Here is a 22931-nt window from a genome sequence, read left to right on the forward strand (position 1 = left end):
TCTTTCTCAACTCACGCCTCCTCTCATGCTTTTGTGTTTTGGTCGACATTTTCATCTGAGAGAGGGAGAGAAAGACAGTTAAGTGTTGGTTATTTGGTGCAAAGGAGAAAGAGAAGGAGAACAAGCTTTTTCCTTAGTGTTAAGAGAGAAACAGAACTGTCAGGATTTGGTAGAAGGAGGATTCGACTGGTCAAATCGTTTTGAAAGGTACTGTTTTTTGGTATGGTTGTATCTAAGAGATTTTCGTACACTCGCATTTTTACAGAAGTGAATTTGGGTTAATATTCTAGGAGATATTGGCAGTTTCGTGGGGCGTTTCTTCTCATTCGCGGATTGAGACCAGCGGGTGTTACGGGATCGATTGTGGTTTCATCTGAGATCCGATCGTGCTGAAATTTTGGGCGAAGCTTCTGGACGTATAGACCTTGCTTTTCACCGGAGGGATTAGAAAGTTAACGGTTCGTTTTGATTTCGTGTTTTCACTTGTGAGGTTGTTCTTTTCTGTTTTTTCTGGCAGTTTGTTTTCAATATTTGTTTGTTGTTGTGATTGGTTGTAGGAACAAGTTTGGTTGTTCTTGGATATTGGAAAGCCTCTCATTTGGTTGTATTTAGTTTTGTGAATTACTTGTTAAGGTAAGTGCATGACCATGACTTATCTAAGCTGGAGATTTCTCTAATCTGCTTGTTTATGTGTGGTTTGGCTTGTTGATTGTTGATTGATGATTGTTGGTTGATGGTTAGAGATGTCTCTATTGCTTGTGTGTATAGCCCAGTAGATGAGAAGATTTTCTTACTGAGTGTTTATTAAATACTCATGCATTGCAATATGTGTTTGTGGTGCAGGTAAAGGCAAAGTGTGACCGTGGAATCAGGGCGATGAAGAGGAGGATGTTCTAGTGGTTTGTTTGGTTGTTTGGCTTCTGTTAGGTTGCTAGATTGGAGTCCTAGAATGTTGTTTAGGATTGCTGGTTTTTTGGATGTTGTTTGGATCATTAGTTTATGATTAAAATTAATATTGGCTATTTATATTTATTAGATATTGGTAATGTTTTCCGCTGATGATTGTGATTGTGGTTAGGTGGCTAGTGTGTATGGGACCACTAGTTGTAGTTTATTATTATATTATATTCTATATTTTTTATTTATTATTAAAAAAAAAAGGTCGGTCTTTTCAGACATAAACATTTAGATAAATATAACTATTAGAACAAAAAGTTGTAAATAAACTATGGTGAAAAGACACAACTCTACACTGAACAGACGCAACCGTATGAACAAACACTGTATGATTATTTAAAATTTTGATTTAATTATTAGTTATCTAATAAGAGACAAATAGTTCAAAAGACATAAACATGTAGATAAATATAACTATTGGAACGAAAAGTTGTGAATAAGATATGGTGAAAAGACACAACTTTACACTGAACAGACGCAACCATATGATTTTTTTTTACGGTAAAAAATACAACTCTACAATGAATAGACGCAACTGTATGATTTTTAAAATATATATATAAAAAATTATTTCACGAAAAGGTACGACGAAAAATCGCATATGTTATTGGAATTTATTCAGATTGTTATTATTATATAGATTATATTTTTAAATAATAGATTTGTAAAAAAAAATTAACTAATCATAAACTGCTATACGTCAAAGAAACGATTCTTACGATGTTCAATGGAGAAACGTTTCTCAATTTTTGATTTCTTTTATTATATTTTTAATTTTTAATTGAGAGTATCTCTAAGAGAAACGACTAGTGGCCATGCTTTTAGAGTATTTGCATCGGTAGTTTCTCACGGTATTTTTATATATTAAAAGTTATTAAAAAGCATGAGAGAGTTTCATAGAGAACTCTGTGTTTTGAGAATCTTTGAAGAATTGTGCTAAGAAACCCATATGACACTTGGTTATACGTAATTGGTCAAATTCTTATTTTGCAATTTATTATTAATTAAATTATTTACTTTTTACAAAATTATTAAAATTATATTTCTAACATATCTATATTCTATAGTCTTTCCGCTTTAGAGATGTTATATATATATATATATATATATATATATATATAAATGATGTACAATAAGAGCTTTTTGTATAGAGAGAATTGCACATAGACCCACTTTTCCCAAAGTCCCTTGCATCCATACCTACTTCTTGAATGTGGTGTACTTTTGGGAGTGTTTTGGCTGAGTTTGCATAAAACCAAGACAAGTTTGCCCTTGTCTTTGACAACAATTTACTACTCTAGTATCTGTTGATTCTAAGAAAAAAATAAATTTTGTCTATTTTTTTTCCCTTCCTCTTTTCTTTCTCTCTCTCACTTTTCTTTTTTTTCTTTTATCTTTATTATCATTTATTTAGTTATTATTAATAAATTTTGTATAATTTTTTACACAAAAGACTATGATTACATTTTTTCTACATTTTAAGATGCACTTTGCTATATTTTAGATGAATAAATTGTATGCTATCCATTTTTAGCTGAACATTTGATTGACGATAACTGGATGGTAAACTGTCGATACTTACTTATGCTTTAAAATTTTAGATGAATAAATTGTATGCTATCCATTTTTAGCTGAACATTTGATTAACGATAAATGGATAGTAAACTGTGGATACTTACTTATGCTTTAAAATTTTTAAAACATATAAAAACCTACTTAATTAAAAAGTTTGTGGATACTAGTAACACATCACCATGTCAATGTTTTGGGTTTAGGGGTTAGGGTTTAGAGCTTAGATTTAGGGTTTAAGATATAACGACAACATCAAATCCATATATCTATGGTCATGTGGATATGAGTAGAATACTACACCTAAATCTTTAAGCCTAACACACTAAATACTAGACACAAAATATGAAATCCTAACCATGTATATTAAAAGTGAACATTAATGCACTAACTCCATATGGATTTGAAGATACTATACACATGTGTAACTTGTATCCACAAATTATAATAGTATCCACATGATCATGGTCATATGGATTCGATGTATCGTTGTACCAAACCATAAAAGTAGATCTAGACACATCATGTAAAAATTTTAGTTGAACATTTGTTTACTATAAGTGGATGATCAATTATAGTAATTTGTGTTTTGATGCAAACAAGAGTAAAATTCATTAAGTGGTTTTGTTAAAGTACTCCTATATATTGTAATGGACAAAACTTATTTCATTAATAAAAAAATTCAACTAAAAATGTGCCAATTCAACTTAAAAGTTGAACATTTACTCAATAATAAGTGGATGACCAGTTACATTAAACATAACTTACTGTAACTGGTCATCCACTTATTAGTGAACAAATGTTCAACTAAAAATAGAAAGTGTATAATATACTAATTTAAAAAATATATAGCAATCTACATTTTAAAATGTAGAAAAATATAATTAATAGATATTGTATAAAAATAAACAGATAATTTTTTGATAATAACTAACTAAAGTGTTACAATAAATAAAATAATAAAAAGGAGAGATATAAACCAAAGAATAAAGTAGAGGAAAAAGAAAAAAAAAAAATATATATATATATATATATATATATGTCGTAATAAGAGAGAGAAAGAGAAGAGAGAGAGAAAGAGTTGAGATGTGTTTGGTTTGGTGAGAGAGTAAAAAGTGAGTGAAATGAGTTTGAAGGGGCAAAATGTAATTTCATAGGGGTAAAGTATAGTAGTAATAGAAAGTGGGTGTGAGTGTTATTAGAGTTTGAGAAAGTGGGTGTGGATGCAATATTATCTTTTGTATATTACTTTGATGTTATAATTTGTTATAACCATTTAGTAAAACAAAATTAATTCGCTAACTTCGGTTAGGCCCATTATAGTAAAAGAGAAACCAAATACCCTAGTGTATCCTTGTCTCTTTCTTTTATAAATGGAAACCCCATTAGTTACCCATTAGTTAAGAATCAAAAAAACCCTAGCTAGTGTGATCGGTGAAAGTGACTGAAGGAAGACATGGAGAACGGCGTGATGAGAAAGAAGAAGAAGAGACCAAGAGTGTCAAGATATGCCGATTGGTCCAACCTTTCCCCCGATGTTTTGCGCAAGATCTTCGAAACCTTAAGGAACCCTGTTGATTCACACCGAGCAAAAAGAGTTTGTTCGAATTGGTACTCAGTGTGGAAAACATGCGCGAACAAGCCCCCGTGTCCAGGGCGGATCATACACCTAGGTGATTCTCCCACCGTAGAAGAAAACACAGTAAAACTCGGACGGCTCACCCACAATAGCTATTGTATGGCTACCTTCGGAAACTGGCTCCTCATGGTTGATCTTGGTCTCCATTTCTATATTTTGAACTTTTCAACGCGGAGAAGGATCAATCTTCCATCAATGCACTCACCAATACGTGGCGGGAAAGTAACCTTCGAACCAGGATCGGGGTACTTCTTGGGGCCTAATTCTCGTAAGGATAAAGTGCCGTCTGACTTTGACGCCGTTGAATGGAAAAACTCGGTAGCTGTTCTGTGGATTGACGAGACAACGGGTGAGTATGTGGTTGCTTGGACTTTCAAACAGCATTACTTGTTCACATACAAGAACGGAGATGGTTCGTGGTGTAATCTGAATCACGATGGGAGAAGTATGGTTTTGTTTGACATGGCTTGTGAGAAAAATAAGCTTTATCTTTACACAGCTAATCATCACATCAGGATTTTCGATTTCTTTGAATATTATCCCACAGCGGAAAATTTCTCAAACCAGTATTGGAATCATCCGTTTGACTTCGTTGAGCAAGAGTGGGAATACGTTTGGAAGAGGAAACTAGCGATTCGTGAATCAGGTGAGGTTCTGATCATCTTGAGCCTTAAGCAAGTGTTGTATGAAGAGGCACTTTTGTTTTACATCTTTAAGATGAATCTTGAGAGTTTCAAGTGGGAAAGAGTTTATTCTATTGGAGATGAGATGTTGAGTTTTGGTCATGGGGTTACAGTAGCTCTTTCTCTTGAAGATTTGGGTTGTGGAACCAAGCGTGATTCTATCTATTTCGTCGACAAAGATGTTTGGCCAGACCATCAAGATCATGAACATCGTGTTTCCAACTGCGGTGTCTTTGATATTGCCACAGGTATAGTAGAATGGCCTAAGCAATCCTATTTTTCCATAAACAAAACTCAGTGGTTTGTTGGGGTAGTTGCTTATTAGGGAGCTTATTATTCTAGTGTTATTCAACATTACCAACTGTTTTGATGGTAATGTCATTTAAAACTAATCCACTAGAAAGTTGAATATGAAATGTGAAGAACCAAAGATGTTACTTGACACTCCAAATCTTTAAAAGGGTATGTGTCATAACAAAACTTATCGACAAGTCTTACATTTCTTTAAGTTACAAAAGAATACAAAGATAAATAAATATATTCTTAACAGATCATCTGTGTAGTCTTTCTACTCTTACATCAAAGTTACAGAGCAGTTCTGGTTTCAACTGCAATGTTGATTTTGTTGATGAAGTCATCAACAGGAATGGTTCCAAGCTCTCCTCCAAACCTCGATCTAACGGTAACAGTTCCAGTCTCGACTTCCTTAGGTCCTACAACCGCCATTAACGGGATCTTTTGTGTCTCTGCGTTTCTTATGAGTTTCGGCAATCTCTCCCCATGGCACAACTCAGCCCTCACTCCACAAGCTCTCAGTTTCGTACTCACTTCCTTGCAGAACTCCAACTGCAAACCCCTCATTAAGTCAGAACTTGAAGTTGACATAAATTTTTTTCATCAAGGACTTAAGAGACAGCACAAGTTAACCTGATTGTCTGTGACAGGTAAAACCCGGACTTGAACAGGAGAGAGCCATAGCGGGAAGTCCCCTGCATAATGTTCTATGAGAACCCCGAAAAATCTTTCTAATGATCCCAAGACCGCTCTGTGGATCATTATAGGACGTTTCTTGTCTGAGTTTGTGTCTACATAAGTAATGTCAAATCGCTGAGGAAGATTGAAGTCGACCTGCGTGCCAACAAGAACAGGTTAACAAGAAAGTAGCCTGGGATTTATAAGAGTAGATGAAACTTTCTTCTTACCTGTATAGTTGAGCACTGCCATTTTCTTCCTAATGCATCTTCAATCTTAAGGTCGATTTTTGGGCCATAAAAGGCACCACCTCCTTCATCAATCTCATAGCTCCATCCCTTATCATCTAAAGCATCCCTAAGGGCACACGTTGCCTTTTCCCATATATCATCACCTCCAACTGATTTTTCAGGTCTAGTTGATAAGTTAACCTCATACTTGTTGAACCCAAACCTCGACAATATCTCTTCTGTGAGATCTAGGACACCTCTGATCTCATCTTTGATCTGATCCTCTAAACAAAATATGTGTGCATCGTCCTGGCAAAGCAAAGGTTGGTTAAGTAAATCCTAGTACTTTTATAAGATTCGGGTTAACTATTAGATTAAAGACGTCTGAGGTAACCTGTGTGAACCCTCTGACACGGAAAAGGCCATGTAAGCTACCAGACAACTCGTATCTGTAAACTGTACCAAGTTCTGCAACTCTTATGGGCAAATCTCTATATGATTGACGCTTTCTTTGGTAAAGCAAGATGTGGTAAGGGCAATTCATGGGTCGGAGTTGATAAAGCTCATCCTCAATCTCCATTTGATCATACATATTCTCTCTGTAGAAGTCCAAGTGACCACTGATCTTCCACAGATCAGCTTTGGCGACATGAGGGGTATAGATCAAATCATAACCATGCTCGACATGCATCTTCTTCCACGATTCTTCAATAATGTTTCTAACAATCGCACCTTTTGGATGCCAAAACACTAATCCTCCTCCAGCTTCGTCCTGAAGTTGAAAAGCTTATGCAACGATTTTCCAAAAGTCTAATATCATTGTGAAACTGAAATGAAAGCTTGGCTGTACCTGGATGGAAAACAGATCGAGGTCTTGGCCAATGCGCCTATGATCTCGGCGTTTAGCTTCTTCTTTAAAATGAAGATATGCTTTTAGTTGTTCTTCAGTCTCCCAAGCAGTTCCATAGATCCTCTGAAGCATTTGCCTCTTTTCATCTCCTCTCCAGTATGCACCAGCAACAGATTCTAGTTCGACAGCTTTCTTGTTTATCTTCCCTGTGGTCTCGACATGAGGACCCGCACAAAGATCCCACCATTCATTACCTAGATGGGCATTCGAACTGGCATAAGATGGAGGGAGACAAGCTATTACCAAAACCAAATTACAAACAAATTAAACAAAAACAAAAAAAAACTAAGCAAGAAGCAACAGCGTACCAATATGATAAACTGTAATGGGTTCTTCCTTGATACCCTCTAAAATCTCCATCTTATAAGGCTCGTTTATCGCCATGATCCTTTTCTGCGCTTCTTCTCTAGAAACCTCTTCTCTTAAAAGTGGTAAATTCCGACTAATAATACGATCCTACCACATGAATAAATACTTCAAAATATCAAAAACATTAACTCCTCAAAAGACTTCATCAGAAAGAAAGAAAGAAAAAAACTCACCATCTCTTTCTTGATCCTCTTGAGGTCTTTATCTGTTAGAGGCTCCATATCAAAATCGTAGTAGAAACCGTTATCAATCCATGGACCTATAGTCACTTTAGCATCAGGGAAGAGTTTCTGAACTGCCATGGCCATCACATGTGCACACTGTATCCACATAAATCACTCTAATTCAGCTCTATATGCATAAAACCTCAACATTTCACATGCAAATGGAATCAAAATCCAAACTCTTTTGCAGAACCCAACTTTGCTAACAACATAAAAGTTCAGAAATTGATCAAATTTAACACTTCTCATAAAGTCCACTAATCGAACTCAGACTCCCAAAACCAGAAACAGAGCCAACATAAGTGTGTACCGTGTGGCGAATTTTGAGCAGCTTATCGGATGATTCGTTACTAGGAAGCGGGACCGTTGCTGGTTCTGTTTTTTTAGGTCCGGTGCTGGAGATAGCCGGCTCGGTGGCGACGGCGAAGACGGTGGAGAACCCATGTCGCTGCCTTGGCCAGAATCGCCGAGTGGGAACGTAAACGAGCCGTTTAAGAGAAGAAGTGAAGGAAGAGGGTTTGGAAAGGAAGGAGGAAGAGAAGAGAAGAGAATGAGAAGAGGCCATTAGTGTGACCAGAGACCCCCGCGAGAATGAGAATCTGTGGTGGAAGTTTTCTCTTTATGAGTGGATTGATGAAATGGAGGAGAAACATAAGAACCACGTTTGCGTTTTGTTTTACAGTCGTGATAAATAGCGTTTTCACGTTTTTTCTTGTTTGTTAACACGAACGTAATTATAAACCAAACCAAACCAAACCGAAAAAGTTCATTTATACAGATTCCGAGGTTGTGATGGTTCTCCTAAAACGCGGTAAGTCATAATCTTGTCCACTATCAGGGAAATATACGGCACAACACCCATCAGCAGCAGCATGACCACCATAGAAGTCGTAGGCTACAAAACAACTGTTGAGATTTGAAAACCAGTGGAAAATCCCATTCAAAGCAATCGTCTTGTGCTGATTGAACCATAAGTTGAACTGTTGAAGACAAGTCACATTTCGAGTTTCCCACTTCACTATATCAAATGAGTAAATCGCAAAATCGACTTTAGTAGCATCGCGAGTGATCATCCACACAACCTTGTAACTCACAACAACACCACTATGAATCTTTGTAACCAATCCAATATCGTTGAAACTATCGTACCTCCATAATTTCATAAGATCTTGGCGATAAAGTAAAGGAGAGAGCGGGATTTGAAACCATTCTTGTGACAAAGCTAGGGTTTCCAACGTAATACATAGGAGCTCCATCCCTAGCTTCTACGTAAATCAAGATCCATCCATCAGTGCTACCTAAGACTAATAGGTAGTAACTACCTAAGACTACATAAATCAAGATCCACCCATTGTTGACTCGACAAAAAAACTCACTAAAGATCCTGGAGAACGAGTAAGTCCCCATGTTTTGCATCCATGGTGACCCAAGATTTCAAGTGCCAGAAGAAGGAATCAGAGTCGATCAAAAGTTTCCATTCCTCGTTCACGTGATCTAAATTGTGCGATGCTCTTCAATGGAAGGCGTACCAACACTTCAAATGCGACATCTGGAGTATCCATTTCTGCTAACAAACAACATACATAACCAATGAATTGAAAATCTCCAACAACAAATTTTTTAATATTTAAACAAACCAATAAAATTACAAATCATTTTAAAATTAGGAAAACCAGAGAAGAACAAGGTTTTTTATAATATATAGTTATAAAGCAATGAAATATAGGGTTTCATTTTCATGTATATGAAAAAAAAAAAAAACAATTAAACTAATCTACATATAAATATATCAAAAATCTAATAATGACATGTCATATAAAATAAAATAAATCAAATATATATTTTAAAAGATCTTTAACAAAAAAAATATAAATTTTTTTTAGTTAAATAAATCCAAACCGACATAGAATTTCTTTTAATTGTAAAATATAAACTCTTTAACCCAAACCGACATATAATTTTTTTTAACTATAAAATCTAAGCTCTAATTCTCATTTTTCAACCCAAATCGACATGTAATCTCTTTTAATTATAAGATCTAAACCTTAATTCCCATTTGTCAACTCAAACCGACATGTAATCTCTTTTAATTGTAAAATATAAACTTTAATTCTCATTTGTCAACCCAAAACCGACATAAAATTTTGTTTAATTGTGAAATAAACACAAACCGACATATAACCTAGAAAATTAAAATTCATAATATATTTTTATTTAAATTTAAACTCATATTTTAAAGTTAAACACATTAATAATTAATATAAAGTTATGACATTTGCATGGTGAATCTACATGTCATATGGTTGCAACCATGACCTCGGTGTTACACACTCCATGATTCTTCAATCCATGCCTCTCAGCCACAAACTCAAACTTTGCATGACTAGATGTCTGATAAGTCTGCTGTCTTTCGAACTTCAGCACATGTCTAGTGCCATTTAAAGTTGCAGTGTATGCAGAAAAACATGTCACACACCCATGGATGGAGGTAGGATAGAAACATATGGGTCAATTTTCTCTAGTGAAATTTTAAAATTAATTAAACTTTTAAGGAAAAAACCAAATTAATCCTTGTAAAATAGCACAACTGACCCCTGTAAAATTTTTTTTTTCTTATAACAGAATTGACCCCTTGAATTTTTTGTTATCCTGATGTACTAATTTTCTAGCTTCGCCAGTGAACACACCGTGCACTTTATGAATCCTACATGTTGAGCATCAAGAAAGAATTGGTTTGAGTGTTTAAGCAGCTTGTGATTCGCCATTAAAGTGGAACATGTAGGTCTTGGTCAATAGACTCAGTATCTAATGTTGATCTCGATGGCCATCTTGCGCTAGTCAATCACACCAATGTGTTCAGGGTCTAAAATACTTGCACAAGCCTCTCAATGAATTTCTGGTTTGTAATCCTCTATTGGGCAGATTGTTGTTTCCCCCACAGTGTTCTTCTGAGGAATTCCTTCTTACAGACCTGACAGAAAAGGTAGAAACACTCATGTTCATCGAAGTTCAAATTGATCCAAGAATCACAAATAGAGAAATCAACTTATTGGTAGGGTAATAACAAGTTCAAATTGATCCAAGAATAACGTTACGTCACACTTCATAGATTCATAGTTTCATATCTTTGTCATACACGACCCCCGATGGTCCATAACTTGCTTGTTGTTGTTCCTTTGGTTGATTCATTTTTCCAATAATCCAAAATAATTCCAACAATCCAAAATAATTGTAAGCTTTTTGGTTTGATATTTGCTTTATCACTATATGAAATTCAATAAAGCAAAGTTCAGTACCTCTTATATTTTTAATATTTATGTTGTTATATATCGCAATATTTTTCTAATGCTATAACAAAGTAACAATATTGAGGAATTAATTTGCAAAAGTTACGATACAATTTTTTAAAAATCACAAAACTATTCTCAACCTTTAACGTTTGCAAAAGAAAATGATCACTAAATTCTTCAAGTTTTGCTATTTTGTAAATTTATCTCAACTTTCATGTTTTCAAATTTCAATTAATTCTTTAAGTTTGCGTTGAAGCAAAAAAAAAAAAAAGTGTACTTTGTGGAAACAAAGAAGTTTATTCGATTGGCTGTTATTTAAGGATTTTTCTAAAGAGTTATATCTGTTTATATGTTTTGAACAATTATTTATTTTGCAAATATGTATATAATACATTGTTGACATCCTCCAGACCATTGTTTATCAGACTACAAAAATGAAAATGTTGATTTAATCACTCACAATATAAAATACTTCCTTTTAAATGTTACTTTCACTTTTTACTGGTGGAATGATAAATTTATTTGAAAATGGAGAAGAAAATTAAGAATAAATAAAATAAAATTTTGAAAATTTGCAAAAAAGATTCAACCAAGACTAACAACAACCTTCAAATTAGTCTTCAGCATTCGGTTAAATCGGTTTGGTTTATTAGCTTTTCCGATTGATCCAGTTATCTAAAATTTTGCTATATTAAACCGAATAAAAATTCAGTTTGTTTCGGTTCAATACTCGGTTTATTCTTCTATGAATTCTTTTGTCAAAATTTTGCGCTAGAATTATGAGTTATATAATGCTGCATAAAATCCATACTATATAATTTATGACACATATATGTGAGAACGGTGAACATATGAGTTTTTTCCGTACAATTTTTCATTCGTTTCCTAGATTGAAGAGAAAAGTAAAAACAATGTCTAACACTGAACAAAATTGTTTTAAGCAATAGCTTCTCATGTTAGCAGAGAGTCTGATGGGGTTTCTGATGAACTAGTGTGTGTGATGACTTCATCCAATAACTTCAAAAGCTCGGCTCGACGGAGATCTGTCACGGAATACTCGAGCGTAACCTGCCGGGTTAAAGAAACTCAGTCTATTTTAAGCCAAAAGGAACAATCTTGTTGGAGACTGATATAAAGTAGTAACTAACTACGTTACCTCTTTGAAGATATTGCTGTAAGAAGACTCCTCGAAACCCTGCAACAAGCGAGAAGTGTGCTTTGGCCCTTTTTCTAATGTATAATTCAGGCATAGAGTACATACAATTGAGACAAGAGAGTGAGTTATTCATACCAGTTTGCGGAATAAGCTGAGGGAAGCTGTGTTTGAGTCCCCAATCTTGGCTGTGAACTTGTGAATCTCCAAGTTCTTGACACCATAAGCCATCATCATCAATACAGATTCCTTTCCTAGTCCTTTACCACGGCTACTCTACCAAAATTTGTAACAAAAGTTAAGAATCATGTGCACAGAAGTAACATCAGCTAAAATGAATGAAACATGTTAATGTTTCTGAAATACCTTCTGGCCTCAGCTATCATTATTTCAACCTCTGCAACCTTACGATCATCCACATCATTCATGTAAATATTCACATCACCCGTCATCGCTGCACAAAAGCTCCGGTTACTTATATACAATGACTCAACTTGAAAAAGATATACAGAGAAGAAACACAAGAGAACATCCAAGCTCATCTAAATAGACTTCTTTTTTAACAACCTATTCACCAATGATCTAAACCACTAACAAAGAAGCAGTCTTGTAGATATGTTCTCATTTCCAGAGACTATACACACTTTGTGGTAAAGAACAGTAGCTAGATGGAGTGTTGCATTGTCACCGTAGCTAGAGATAGAAGATTCCATACTGATGCCATGCTAAAGTAATCTCCTTTAACTCAGTAACTCAGGACACAAACCTTCTATGTGCGGTTCGCCATGAGCCAAGTCTCCCTTTATGAAATCCATGTCCAATACAATGAAAGTCCTCTCTGAAACCAACAACAGAAGAACAAGAAAATCAAACATTTTTCAAAAGAAGACAGACCTAAACAAATATATAAGATCCTCAACCTCAAAAGACACTATATAGCTAGTATCCAAGAACTTGGGAGGATTGGAGTAATCAATTTCACCAGACAACAATAAAGATCAACAAACTCAAAACAGAGACAATCTAAATTGAGATTCTAGGGTAGTCTAAAAACCAAAACCCTAAAACCCTAATCGAGTAAAGCTGAAACTGATCAAATCAAGATAAAGAAGATGGAAGATTTAAGAGATATATGAAAAGGGTTTAGAGTTTTTTATAATACTATTAGGATCTTGAGTCCAAGAAAGCTGCATCTCATACTCCTGCTCAAGACTCAACGGCTCAGATCCCGTAGCTTCAAGAAGCGCCGAGTCTTGCATCCATTCATGGTACTTTGGAACATGTTCCGCCATGTACGGAACCAAAACCACTCTCTTCCCTTCCAAAGTCACCTTCATCGCCATTGATGACTGGTCACCTCCTCTTCTTTAGAGCGAATCAGAAATTATCAAAAACGTCGTCGTTCTGGCTTCTTTTATCCACGTCAGATTTTATCTCTTAGTTATATCATAAAAAGATGTCCAAAAATATTACACAACCAACCAACTGTGTCTTGTAGTGTTGTGGTGAGTGATGATGAGTTTGTTTCACTTAGCTTCAAAGCAAAGGCTTCCATGAAAAAAAAAATCATAATTTCAAACATAAAATACAAAAAAGGCGTCATTGATGTTTCTGGTAGTAATCATATTTCTTAAGTTTCACTACTCATATAAAAAGTCCGATTCTATTAACTATAAAGAAAAAAAGAAAAAAAAAAAACAGAGATGATCTAACATTGTCAAAAAAAAAAAAGAGATGATCTAACAATGGCGACTTTGATTTTAACGTTCTTGCTTCTTCTAGCAACAAAGCTTCCGGAATCACTCGCCGGTCATTGCACCACCACGACGGCGACAAAAACTTTTGAGAAATGTATCTCTCTTCCGACGCAACAAGCTTCAATCGCGTGGACGTATCATCCACACAACGCTACTCTCGACCTTTGTTTCTTTGGAACTTTCATCTCACCTTCAGGGTGGGTTGGATGGGGGATTAACCCGGACTCTCCGGCTCAGATGACAGGCTCTCAAGTTCTCATCGCCTTCCCCGATCCGAACTCCGGCCAGCTTATTCTCCTTCCTTACGTTCTTGACTCCTCCGTCAAGCTCCAGAAGTCTCCTCTGCTTTCTAGTCCGCTTGATCACCTCCGTCTCTCTTCCTCCTCTGCTTCCCTCTACGGTGGTAAAATGGCCACCATCAGAAATGGCGCTTCCGTTCAGATTTATGCCACTGTAAAGCTCTCTTCGAACAGTACCAAGATCCACCATGTTTGGAACAGAGGTCTTTATGTCCAAGGTTACTCTCCTACCATTCATCCCACTACTTCCATCGATCTCTCCTCCTTCTCAACCTTTGATGTCACTTCAGGTATCCGAATACTTTCTCAATTTTTCTAACATATGCAATATAAAATCACATCAAAGTTTGATCTTATAACTGTTTGTTTCTACAGGATTTGCAACGGCTAGTCGAAACAGTGGTTCCAGAGCTTTGAAAGTGACTCACGGAGTAATCAACGCGGTGGCATGGGGCTTTCTCCTCCCGGCAGGAGCAGTAACAGCTCGATACCTACGTCAAATGCAATCGATCGGACCGACTTGGTTTTACATTCACGCAGCAATACAGCTAACTGGTTTCCTCCTTGGAACCATTGGCTTCTCCATTGGAATTGTGCTCGGACGGAACTCTCCCGGAGTGACCTACGGGTTACACCGTAGCCTCGGGATAGCTACGTTCACTGCAGCTGCGCTGCAAACGCTGGCTTTACTGTTCAGACCAAAGACGACCAACAAGTTCCGGAGATACTGGAAGTCTTACCATCATTTTGTCGGGTATGCATGCGTGGTGATGGGTGTGGTAAATGTGTTCCAAGGGTTCGAGGTTTTGAGGGAAGGACGATCATACGCGAAGCTTGGTTATTGTCTGTGTCTGTCGACGCTGGTTGGTGTCTGCGTGGCCATGGAAGTTAACTCGTGGGTTGTGTTCTGTCGCAAGGCTAAAGAAGAGAAGATGAAGAGAGATGGTTTGACTGACGATAGATGCAGCAGTGGGATTCATAGTTAGGTCTTGGATCCTAATTATAAGATATACAGTGAGAGACAGTACACCATTTATATATCTTTGCTTAGCACTTAAAAAGATCTCATGTACAATGTACATTTTTGAGGTGTTGCATCACTGTTCATATAAGATCTAGATCTTGATTTTGTTATATACTTCAATATGCTAAAAGATCAGATATGAGTTTTTCACATAATTTATGCACAGTATAGGATCGGGTTCAAAGTTGACTTACCTAAAGTTGTGGATCCATCAATTGCATCACATGGAGAGCTCAGACAAAGAAGATATTAAACCAATTAGTACACAGAACCATCCACTTTGCCACTTTGGCATGGGTATTCGAAAGATATTACATGAACACCTTTTGCTACATACATCAAAGATTGATAAGAAAAAAAATCATCAAAATTCAAGAAACTTCAACTCTAAGCCCATTAGTGTCACAAGCGAGAGAGACTGATTTCAGATATATGGAAGCAATAAAACTAACCACAGAGGCAAAATTATGAAAATGACCTATGTCCTACTCCTACCCATAAAATTTCATAAGTTGAACCTAAAAGATACGCAAATGCAGCATTTTAGTCTGCATATACTGGAGAGTTCTTAGCCAGTTGCAAAGTGGTTTTTGCAGGCCACAAAAACAAAACTAGAACATGAAAAATCAGTATAATTTCTTGAAAGGCTAACGTATACATACAGTTCAAGCTTCGAAGATAAGAACATACATTATGAGTAGCTCTATTCTTTTCATCAAGAGGACAGTAAGAATACTCACCTTGTGCTTAAGGAAACTAACTGGAGCGTCTTGGTCACTAATTCCAAGGTATAGCTCTGAGAAGCCCCGCAATGTTTAATGTATTTGCAGCTCCCACACGAAGTCATATAAAAATCAACCACAACTATTTCTTCTGTCGTTTTCAGCCGGATAGAGATATGGTTGACGATCGATAATAAATTCTTTAAGGCTTTATCAAGGATTCTATAAACCTTCATGAATGAAGCTTGAGCAACAAAATATTCTGCTTGATCTCTTCAGTTAATTCCCCTCACCATCGCCACGCTATGAGGCACAAATACTGAGGCATGAACAGAACGTATCAGTAACCTGTTCCGTTGTTTCCTAGATTGAAATTATATTGTTTGGCTAACTCCCAAATAACCATCGTATCCATTATCTTTCATCATCTTCCTGACTCTAACTACGTCTTCCCACATTTCTTCTGTTGCATATAGGTTAGACATCAATACATATAGCCCTCCATTCCTGTAATCCAACATAAACATCTTCTTAGCTACATATTCTCCAACCTCCAACTCTCTATGAATAATGCACGCGCTAAGCATAGCACCCCATACTGCAGAATCAGGCTTTATCTCCATCTCCCAAATTAAATACAATGCCTCAGTAAACAAACATGCTCTACACAACAAACCAACAATAAGAGCATAATGCTGTAAACTTGGTGATATTCCAAATTCCTTGACCATTTCTCTGAAACATATTTTTCCTTCATCGACAAAGCCTCCATGAGTACATGCAGACAGAACGCCCAAAAATGTGATCTTGTCAGGTTTCAACCCCTTCTCTCGCATTTCCAAGTAACAAGAAAGAGCTCGATGTTGTAACCCTGATAAGCTATATCCTGATATCATTGAGTTCCATGTTGCTGCACATGGAGCTTTTATACTATTGAACACAGTTTCCGCTAGTACTTGGTTTCCACATTTGGAATACATATCTATCAGAGCAGTGCAAACAAAATTCTCATCTTCAAAATTGTTCCTAAGAGTATAACCATGAAGTTCCTTCCCCAAATGCAAGCAACAGATCTGGGAACAGCCAGCAAGCAAACTTGCTATCGTAATGGCATCCGGCAAAGCTCTGCCACTTAACTTCATCTGATGGAACACTTCAAACGCTGTGCTTGCCCTTCCAGACTGTACACAACCAGATATCACTGAGTTCCAGCTAATAAGAGGAGTCTCCTGCAGTTGCTGAAATAAAAACAGGACAGTCTCCACATCATCAAACTTAGAATACATAGTTATCAGTCCATTCAGAACCAGTGTTTTTGTGCACAATCCGCTTTTAATCGCATAAGCATGTAACGACATTCCTATATCGATGTGGGAAGAGTTTGTACATCCATGGAGAATTCCAACCAAAGCTACAGCATCAATATTCATACACAACTGACACATTTTAGAAAAATACACAACCGCTATGTCCATATCTCCTTTCTCAGCATAGCTTGAAACAATCGAAGTCAGACCAACAATACTATCTTGGTCAGAAGACGCGTAAAGACGCTCTGCTGAATCCGAATCCCCACACCTTGAATATGCACAAACCAAAGAAGTATTTACAGAATTATCATTCACCATTCCACATTTAACAACAAGACAATGTAGTGGCTCCTGACTAACATGAGCAGAAACAAGACTGATGATAGTGACTGGACTAATCTCCACGTTCTTCTCAAACATATTCTTGAAAACAGTGATGGCACCTTCCTGTAAACCACTCTGGCTATAAGCACCAATCATTGTGTTCCAAGAAACTGTGTTTTTGTCTTTCATTTCTCTAAACAATACTTCCGCTGAATCCAACTCTGAACACTTTGAATAAAAAGAAATTAGCGCATTTTTCACCTGAGAATGGAGTTCAAGGCCAGACTTTGCAGCAACACCATGAACAGACCTCCCTTGAGAAAAAAACCCACATGTTCCACAAAAAGGCAGCAAATTCCCAAGTGTAGTAGCAGAAGGAGAAAAGCCTCGCTGAAGCATTACGGTAAAGAGCTTCCAAGCATCAGATTCATAACCGTTTCGTGAATACCCACAGATCAACGCATTCCAAACAACGGTATCTCTCTCAGGCATTTCGTCGAACAAGGCTCGTGCACTCGTCACGCAACCCATCTTTAAATGGAGATTAAGAAGAGATGTTTTCACGTAGACGAAACGATCAAGACCTGATTTTGTGAGATGGGTTTGGATTTGTCCGACTTGTAACTTGAAAGAATCGAGAGAGGTGTGATGATGATGAGGTGATAAAGAGGCGGTAGAGGATTGGAGAAAGATAGACATGGTGAGATGATTTGGTATAAGAGAGGAACGGAGTAAGTCACGGAAGATAGTGATAGGAGAAGAAGAAGAAGAAGAAGAGATATGACCATGAATACAAGATTTGAGTAGAGAATGGAAGTAAGAAAGGTCTCGACTGACTGGTTTGGTAATGAGCATGCTCTCTTGTCTTCTTCTCTTTTGTTTTTCTCGTTGTGCTATAAGTCTAACTTTGTCCAAAAAGAAACTCTCGAAGAAAGCATTTACTTATTATTATCACCCGAACTGATCTTTGATCAAGCAAGTATGTCTGTTCTTCCTTATAGATTGGTTACGTTCATACATCTTCAAACAAAAAAAACAAAAACAAAATGGAAAGTGATATTTAATTATTTATTCCTTGTTTTTAACATGATATTCTTTTATAAGTTAAAAATAACATGTATAATTATAGAAAAATTGTTATTAATGCCCTTTCCTAGATATCTCTTTGTAAAAAATCTTTTTTTCGTCATTTTCAATTTTGCTCTCTTTTATACAAATACAATATTTTTAGATTTTTTTTTAGATTTGAATTCTCTAATTTACATTTATTGCATAGTTTTTAGGGTGTAATATTAATATTTGGAGTTTCGGGTTTAGAATTAAATTATTTATATATGAAAAAAATATTATTGAAAATGAACAATAAAAGAGGGTATTTTTGCAAAAGAGTATAGAAAAATGGTATTTTTGCAAATCTCTCATAATTTTGTAAGAATATTGTTGGTACCGTAATCCGCCACCTCGAGTTATAAGCTTGGGTCTGGGCCTAAATGAATAAGATGAGAGGTCCCGACTGGGTCGGCCCATTGGTCTCACTCCAGGGATGCGGGCCGAGGTTGAGCGGAAGCACAACGCCACTTCGGAGGTCGGAGGAGCGGTCAAAGATTCCCTCAAAGACATTAAATATGTGACGAGAGTTACGGATGAATTGATATGAAATTAATTGTGATCGAGTAGTATAAAAGTAGGAGTGAGGGGAATGTAAAAGGGACAGAAAAACTGACTTTTGGCAATAACAATATTCACTTCACTTCGCAAATTACAACTTCTCTTTATTTTTCTGTACGGAACTAGGACGGTGATAAGCACCTGCCGCTCTTAATTCATTCCGGAACTTAGGTCGAACCTCAGTTCTCACATTTAGCGCTAGAGAGAAGGGGGTTTTCACCTGTACTCTTGCTAGTTCCGACTTCATATCCGAACCCGCACCACACAAACACCGCAATGGCTACTGACTCTTCCACCCAGGTAACTCTAGAAACCATCCAGAAACTTTTGCAGGATCTGATTGAGAAGTCTAACCGTCAGCAAGCAGCCTCCGTGGCTCTTGCCGAGCGTTTCGACAATCTGGAAGGGCATGTCTCTACCCGTTTGGAGACGGTCACTACGTCGGTAGCCGACCTTTCAGCCTCTCACCGTGCATACGCCGATTGGATCGACCTCTTGTCCTCCAATCAAAACCCTCGAAGACGTGCTTTGGACTTCACTGGCGTCGTTCCGCCTTTCACCTTGTAGCCGGCAGCAGCAACTGCGACTCTGGGGAATACTTCCCCCCAGCTAAGTACTCAAGCAGCACCACCGTTGGTTGGCGATAGCCATACTCCGGTTCAGCTCGACGTCGCTGGATCTTCCGAAGTTCCAGTTCGTCTTCCTCCCCCTGTGGGCGGAAATGTCCTAACTCCTGGTTATACCACCAACCCTGAGCTCCACCGTATGCAGAGCGAGATCTGGGATATGCGATCTATGGTGCACAATGCTACAACTTTGGCACCAGATATTTCCCGAGTAATTGAAGAGTCAAAGCGAACTCCCTTCTCAGATCATGTAGCTCGAGTTCGCATCAAGGATACCGGGAAAATAAAGTTCACGAGCTACAAAGGAAAAGGGGATCCGACCACTCATCTGAAGACCTTCTTATTAACTGCCAGCCGCATGGACCTCGAGCCTCATGAAGCTGATGCAGGGTACTGTAAGTTGTTCACAGAAAAATTTTGTGGACTAGCCCTGCTCTGGTTCGCATCTTTGACAGCTGGCTCCATTAGCAACTTCACGGAGCTATCCACTTCCTTTGTCAAGCAATACTCTAGCTTGATCGAAACGGTAGTAACAAATGCCCAGCTTTGGAATCTAAGTCAAGTTGTCGGGGAATCACTCAGGTCATATATTACTAAGTTCAAGGAAATACGGGTCCAAATTCCTGGGCTCTCGGATTCAACTGCCTTGGCTGCGCTAAAAAATGGTCTCTGGCATTAGTCCCGAAGCTAACTGTAAACTAGTTCGCAACCATCCAGGACGCCCTCCATTGAGCTTCGAACTGGATAGTCGCGAAAGCAGCAGAAATTCAGAAGCATAAGGTCATTACCAAGCCTAAGTTTGAAGTCCCAGTCAAAAAGACTCTGCCTACAACCCCGAAGTCCGGACCGGGCACCTTTGCCGTGAACAAATCTCCACAAAAAGGATCTCCAAAAAGTTCGCCGTCCAAACCGCCGTTTTCACCACGTTCCAAGAGCGGAGTGCTCCCAAGTAACAAGTGGGTTCAGGACGAGAACGCGTACTGAGAGCTTCACAAAACAAATGGTCATTCCAGCCGGGATTGCAAAAAATTGATGCACCTCCTCGGAGAAAAATTCGTGTCTGGCGAGATGCCAAGTGTGACTATCTCCGAGCTCGACCAGAAACCAGTTTTCAAGGTCGAAGAAGATGCCCCACCACTAAAGAAACTTAAGCAAACTGATAGCAGTTCAACTCCCAAGAAAAGGATAGATGTCATAATGGGAGGCTCACGCCTCTTCCGAAACTCCATCATAGCAATAAAAGACCATCAGCGGAAGCTCGCGAGCCCGCAGTCTAAACGAATCAAAATCACCACGAGTGATTTACCCAAAGTTACCTTCTCGGAGAAAGAAACCGAGGAACTGGATACTCCGCACGACGACGCACTCGTCATATCGTTAGATAATGCAAACCACGAAGTGTGCCGGATTTTAATAGATACTGGGAGTTCGGTGGACTTAATATTTCTTGAAATGGTTACTAGAATGGACATCGGAAGAGAGCACATTGTGGGACAACCCTCTCCTTTGGTCTCATTTACGAGTGAGACATTAATGTCGTTAGGGACAATAACACTACCAGTCTCCACTCAAGGAGTAGTAAAAATGGTGGAGTTCACAGTCTTTGATCGACCTGCGGCCTATAATGCTATAATGGGAACACCTTGGCTTTACCAGATGAAGGCGGTAGCTTCAACGTACCATCAGTGCGTCAAGTTTCCAACCCCGCAAGGAGTTTGAGAGATTTTAGGAAGTCAAAGGACGGTGAGGAGCTGCTATCTTGCGATTCACAAGCTTCTGGTTCAATAGCAACCACAGCTCGAGGTCCCTAAGAATCCAGTTCGGAAGCAGCTCAAAGGTGACCTTACTGAGTCTATCTTCATTAATGACAAGTTTCCAGATCAGGAAATCAAGATCGGAGCCGGATTAGAGAGTGAGCTCCGAACCGTTGATCTCTTTTTTGAAGGAAAATATGTCCACCTTTGCGTGGTCCGTGGATAAAATGCCCGGGATCAGTCCGGAGGTAATCTCGCATGAGCTAAATGTAGATCCAACGTTCAGACCAGTAAAGCAGAAGCGAAGGAAACTGGGCCCAAAGCGAGCTGAAATCGTCAACAAATGGGAAATCACGAGTTTGCGTCGATTTTACTGATCTGAATAATGCGTTCCCCAGGGACAGTTTTCCACTTCCGCACATCGACAGGCTAGTCGAGTCCACTTCGGGCCACAAGCTGATGTCTTTCATGGACGCCTTTTTTGGTTACAACCAAATCCTCATGAACCCGGACGACCAGAAAAAGACCGCATTCATTACGGACCGCGGGACCTATTGTTACAAGGTGATGCCTTTTGGATTGAAAAATGCCGGAGCGACCTACCAACGTCTAGTGAACCGGATGTTCAAGCATCAACTTGAAAAAACCATGGAAGTGTACATTGACGACATGCTGGTGAAATCCATGGAAGCCAGCTCGCATCTTTCAGACTTGAAAGTTTGTTTTGACATCTTGAACCAGTTCGGGATGAAGCTTAATCCCACAAAGTGCACCTTTGCAGTCCCATCAGGGGAATTTTTAGGTTACATCGTCACAGAGCGAAGAATTGAACCGAACCCGAGGCAAATTAACGCCTTCTTATCCATGAGCTCCCCTAAGACATTACGCGAAGTGCGGCGACTTAACGGACGGATTGCAGCCCTCAATCGTTTCATCTCCCGTTCTACGGATAAATGCCTCTCATTCTACCAGTTATTGAGAAAAAGGGAAAAATTTCTTGTGGGATGCAAAGTGTGAGGAAGCATTCGCCCAGCTGAAAGCGTACCTATCTCAACCTCCCGTCTTGGCAAAACCTGAGTTAGGTGAGCCACTTTTCCTTTACGTAGCTGTCTCGGACAGCGCAGTAAGTGGAGTCTTAGTTCGGGAAGAAAGGGGGGAGCAGAGACTAATCTTCTATGTCAGTAAGTCGTTTACAGGGACAGAGTCCAGATATCCCAAGATGGAGAAGTTGGCCCTAGCAGTAGTTAATTCGGCAAGAAAGCTACGACCCTACTTTTAATCTTACACAATCATAATTTTAACGACGCAACCACTTCGGACGGTGTTACATAGTCCGAGCCAGTCTGGGAGATTAGCTAAGTGGTCCGTCGAGCTTAGTGAATATGACATCGACTTCCGAGCTCGAACTTGTGCTAAGGCGCAAGTGCTAGCAGATTTCCTGATAGAACTCC

The 22931-nt window shown here is 38.2% G+C and overlaps 5 protein-coding genes across 6 annotated transcripts; 2 read left to right on the forward strand and 3 right to left on the reverse strand.

Moving 5' to 3' along the window:
* On the forward strand, positions 3944–5173 carry LOC104747155 (putative F-box protein At2g04810). The gene has a single exon (XM_010468732.2). The coding sequence runs from the start codon at positions 3983–3985 to the stop codon at positions 5171–5173; it is 1191 nt and encodes a 396-aa protein (XP_010467034.1). The 5' UTR covers positions 3944–3982.
* Positions 5300–8203, reverse strand: LOC104698682 (threonine--tRNA ligase, chloroplastic/mitochondrial 2). The gene is made up of 8 exons (XM_010468734.2): positions 7864–8203; positions 7503–7649; positions 7269–7416; positions 6901–7154; positions 6445–6822; positions 6051–6359; positions 5776–5976; positions 5300–5694 (listed from the first exon to the last, which is right to left on the reverse strand). The coding sequence occupies exons 1-8, from the start codon at positions 8116–8118 to the stop codon at positions 5434–5436; spliced, it is 1953 nt and encodes a 650-aa protein (XP_010467036.1). The 5' UTR covers positions 8119–8203; the 3' UTR covers positions 5300–5433.
* LOC104747157 (N-acetyltransferase 9-like protein) lies at positions 11636–13412 on the reverse strand. The gene is made up of 6 exons (XM_010468735.2): positions 13159–13412; positions 12763–12834; positions 12363–12450; positions 12135–12267; positions 12000–12038; positions 11636–11911 (listed from the first exon to the last, which is right to left on the reverse strand). The coding sequence occupies exons 1-6, from the start codon at positions 13337–13339 to the stop codon at positions 11795–11797; spliced, it is 630 nt and encodes a 209-aa protein (XP_010467037.1). The 5' UTR covers positions 13340–13412; the 3' UTR covers positions 11636–11794.
* On the forward strand, positions 13626–15244 carry LOC104747159 (cytochrome b561 and DOMON domain-containing protein At2g04850). The gene is made up of 2 exons (XM_010468739.2): positions 13626–14342; positions 14428–15244. The coding sequence occupies exons 1-2, from the start codon at positions 13742–13744 to the stop codon at positions 15036–15038; spliced, it is 1212 nt and encodes a 403-aa protein (XP_010467041.1). The 5' UTR covers positions 13626–13741; the 3' UTR covers positions 15039–15244.
* On the reverse strand, positions 14948–18435 carry LOC104747158 (pentatricopeptide repeat-containing protein At2g04860). Of its 2 annotated transcripts, XM_010468737.2 has the most exons (3): positions 15817–18435; positions 15271–15405; positions 14948–15048 (listed from the first exon to the last, which is right to left on the reverse strand). In XM_010468737.2, the coding sequence occupies exon 1, from the start codon at positions 18285–18287 to the stop codon at positions 16173–16175; it is 2115 nt and encodes a 704-aa protein (XP_010467039.1). In that variant the 5' UTR covers positions 18288–18435; the 3' UTR covers positions 14948–15048; positions 15271–15405; positions 15817–16172. The 2 variants fall into 2 exon arrangements, with proteins under 2 accessions (XP_010467039.1, XP_010467038.1); XM_010468736.2 differs by having other exon boundaries at positions 15271–18435.

This window comes from Camelina sativa, chromosome 15 (genome assembly GCF_000633955.1).
Source record: "Camelina sativa cultivar DH55 chromosome 15, Cs, whole genome shotgun sequence".
NCBI lineage: Eukaryota > Viridiplantae > Streptophyta > Magnoliopsida > Brassicales > Brassicaceae > Camelina > Camelina sativa.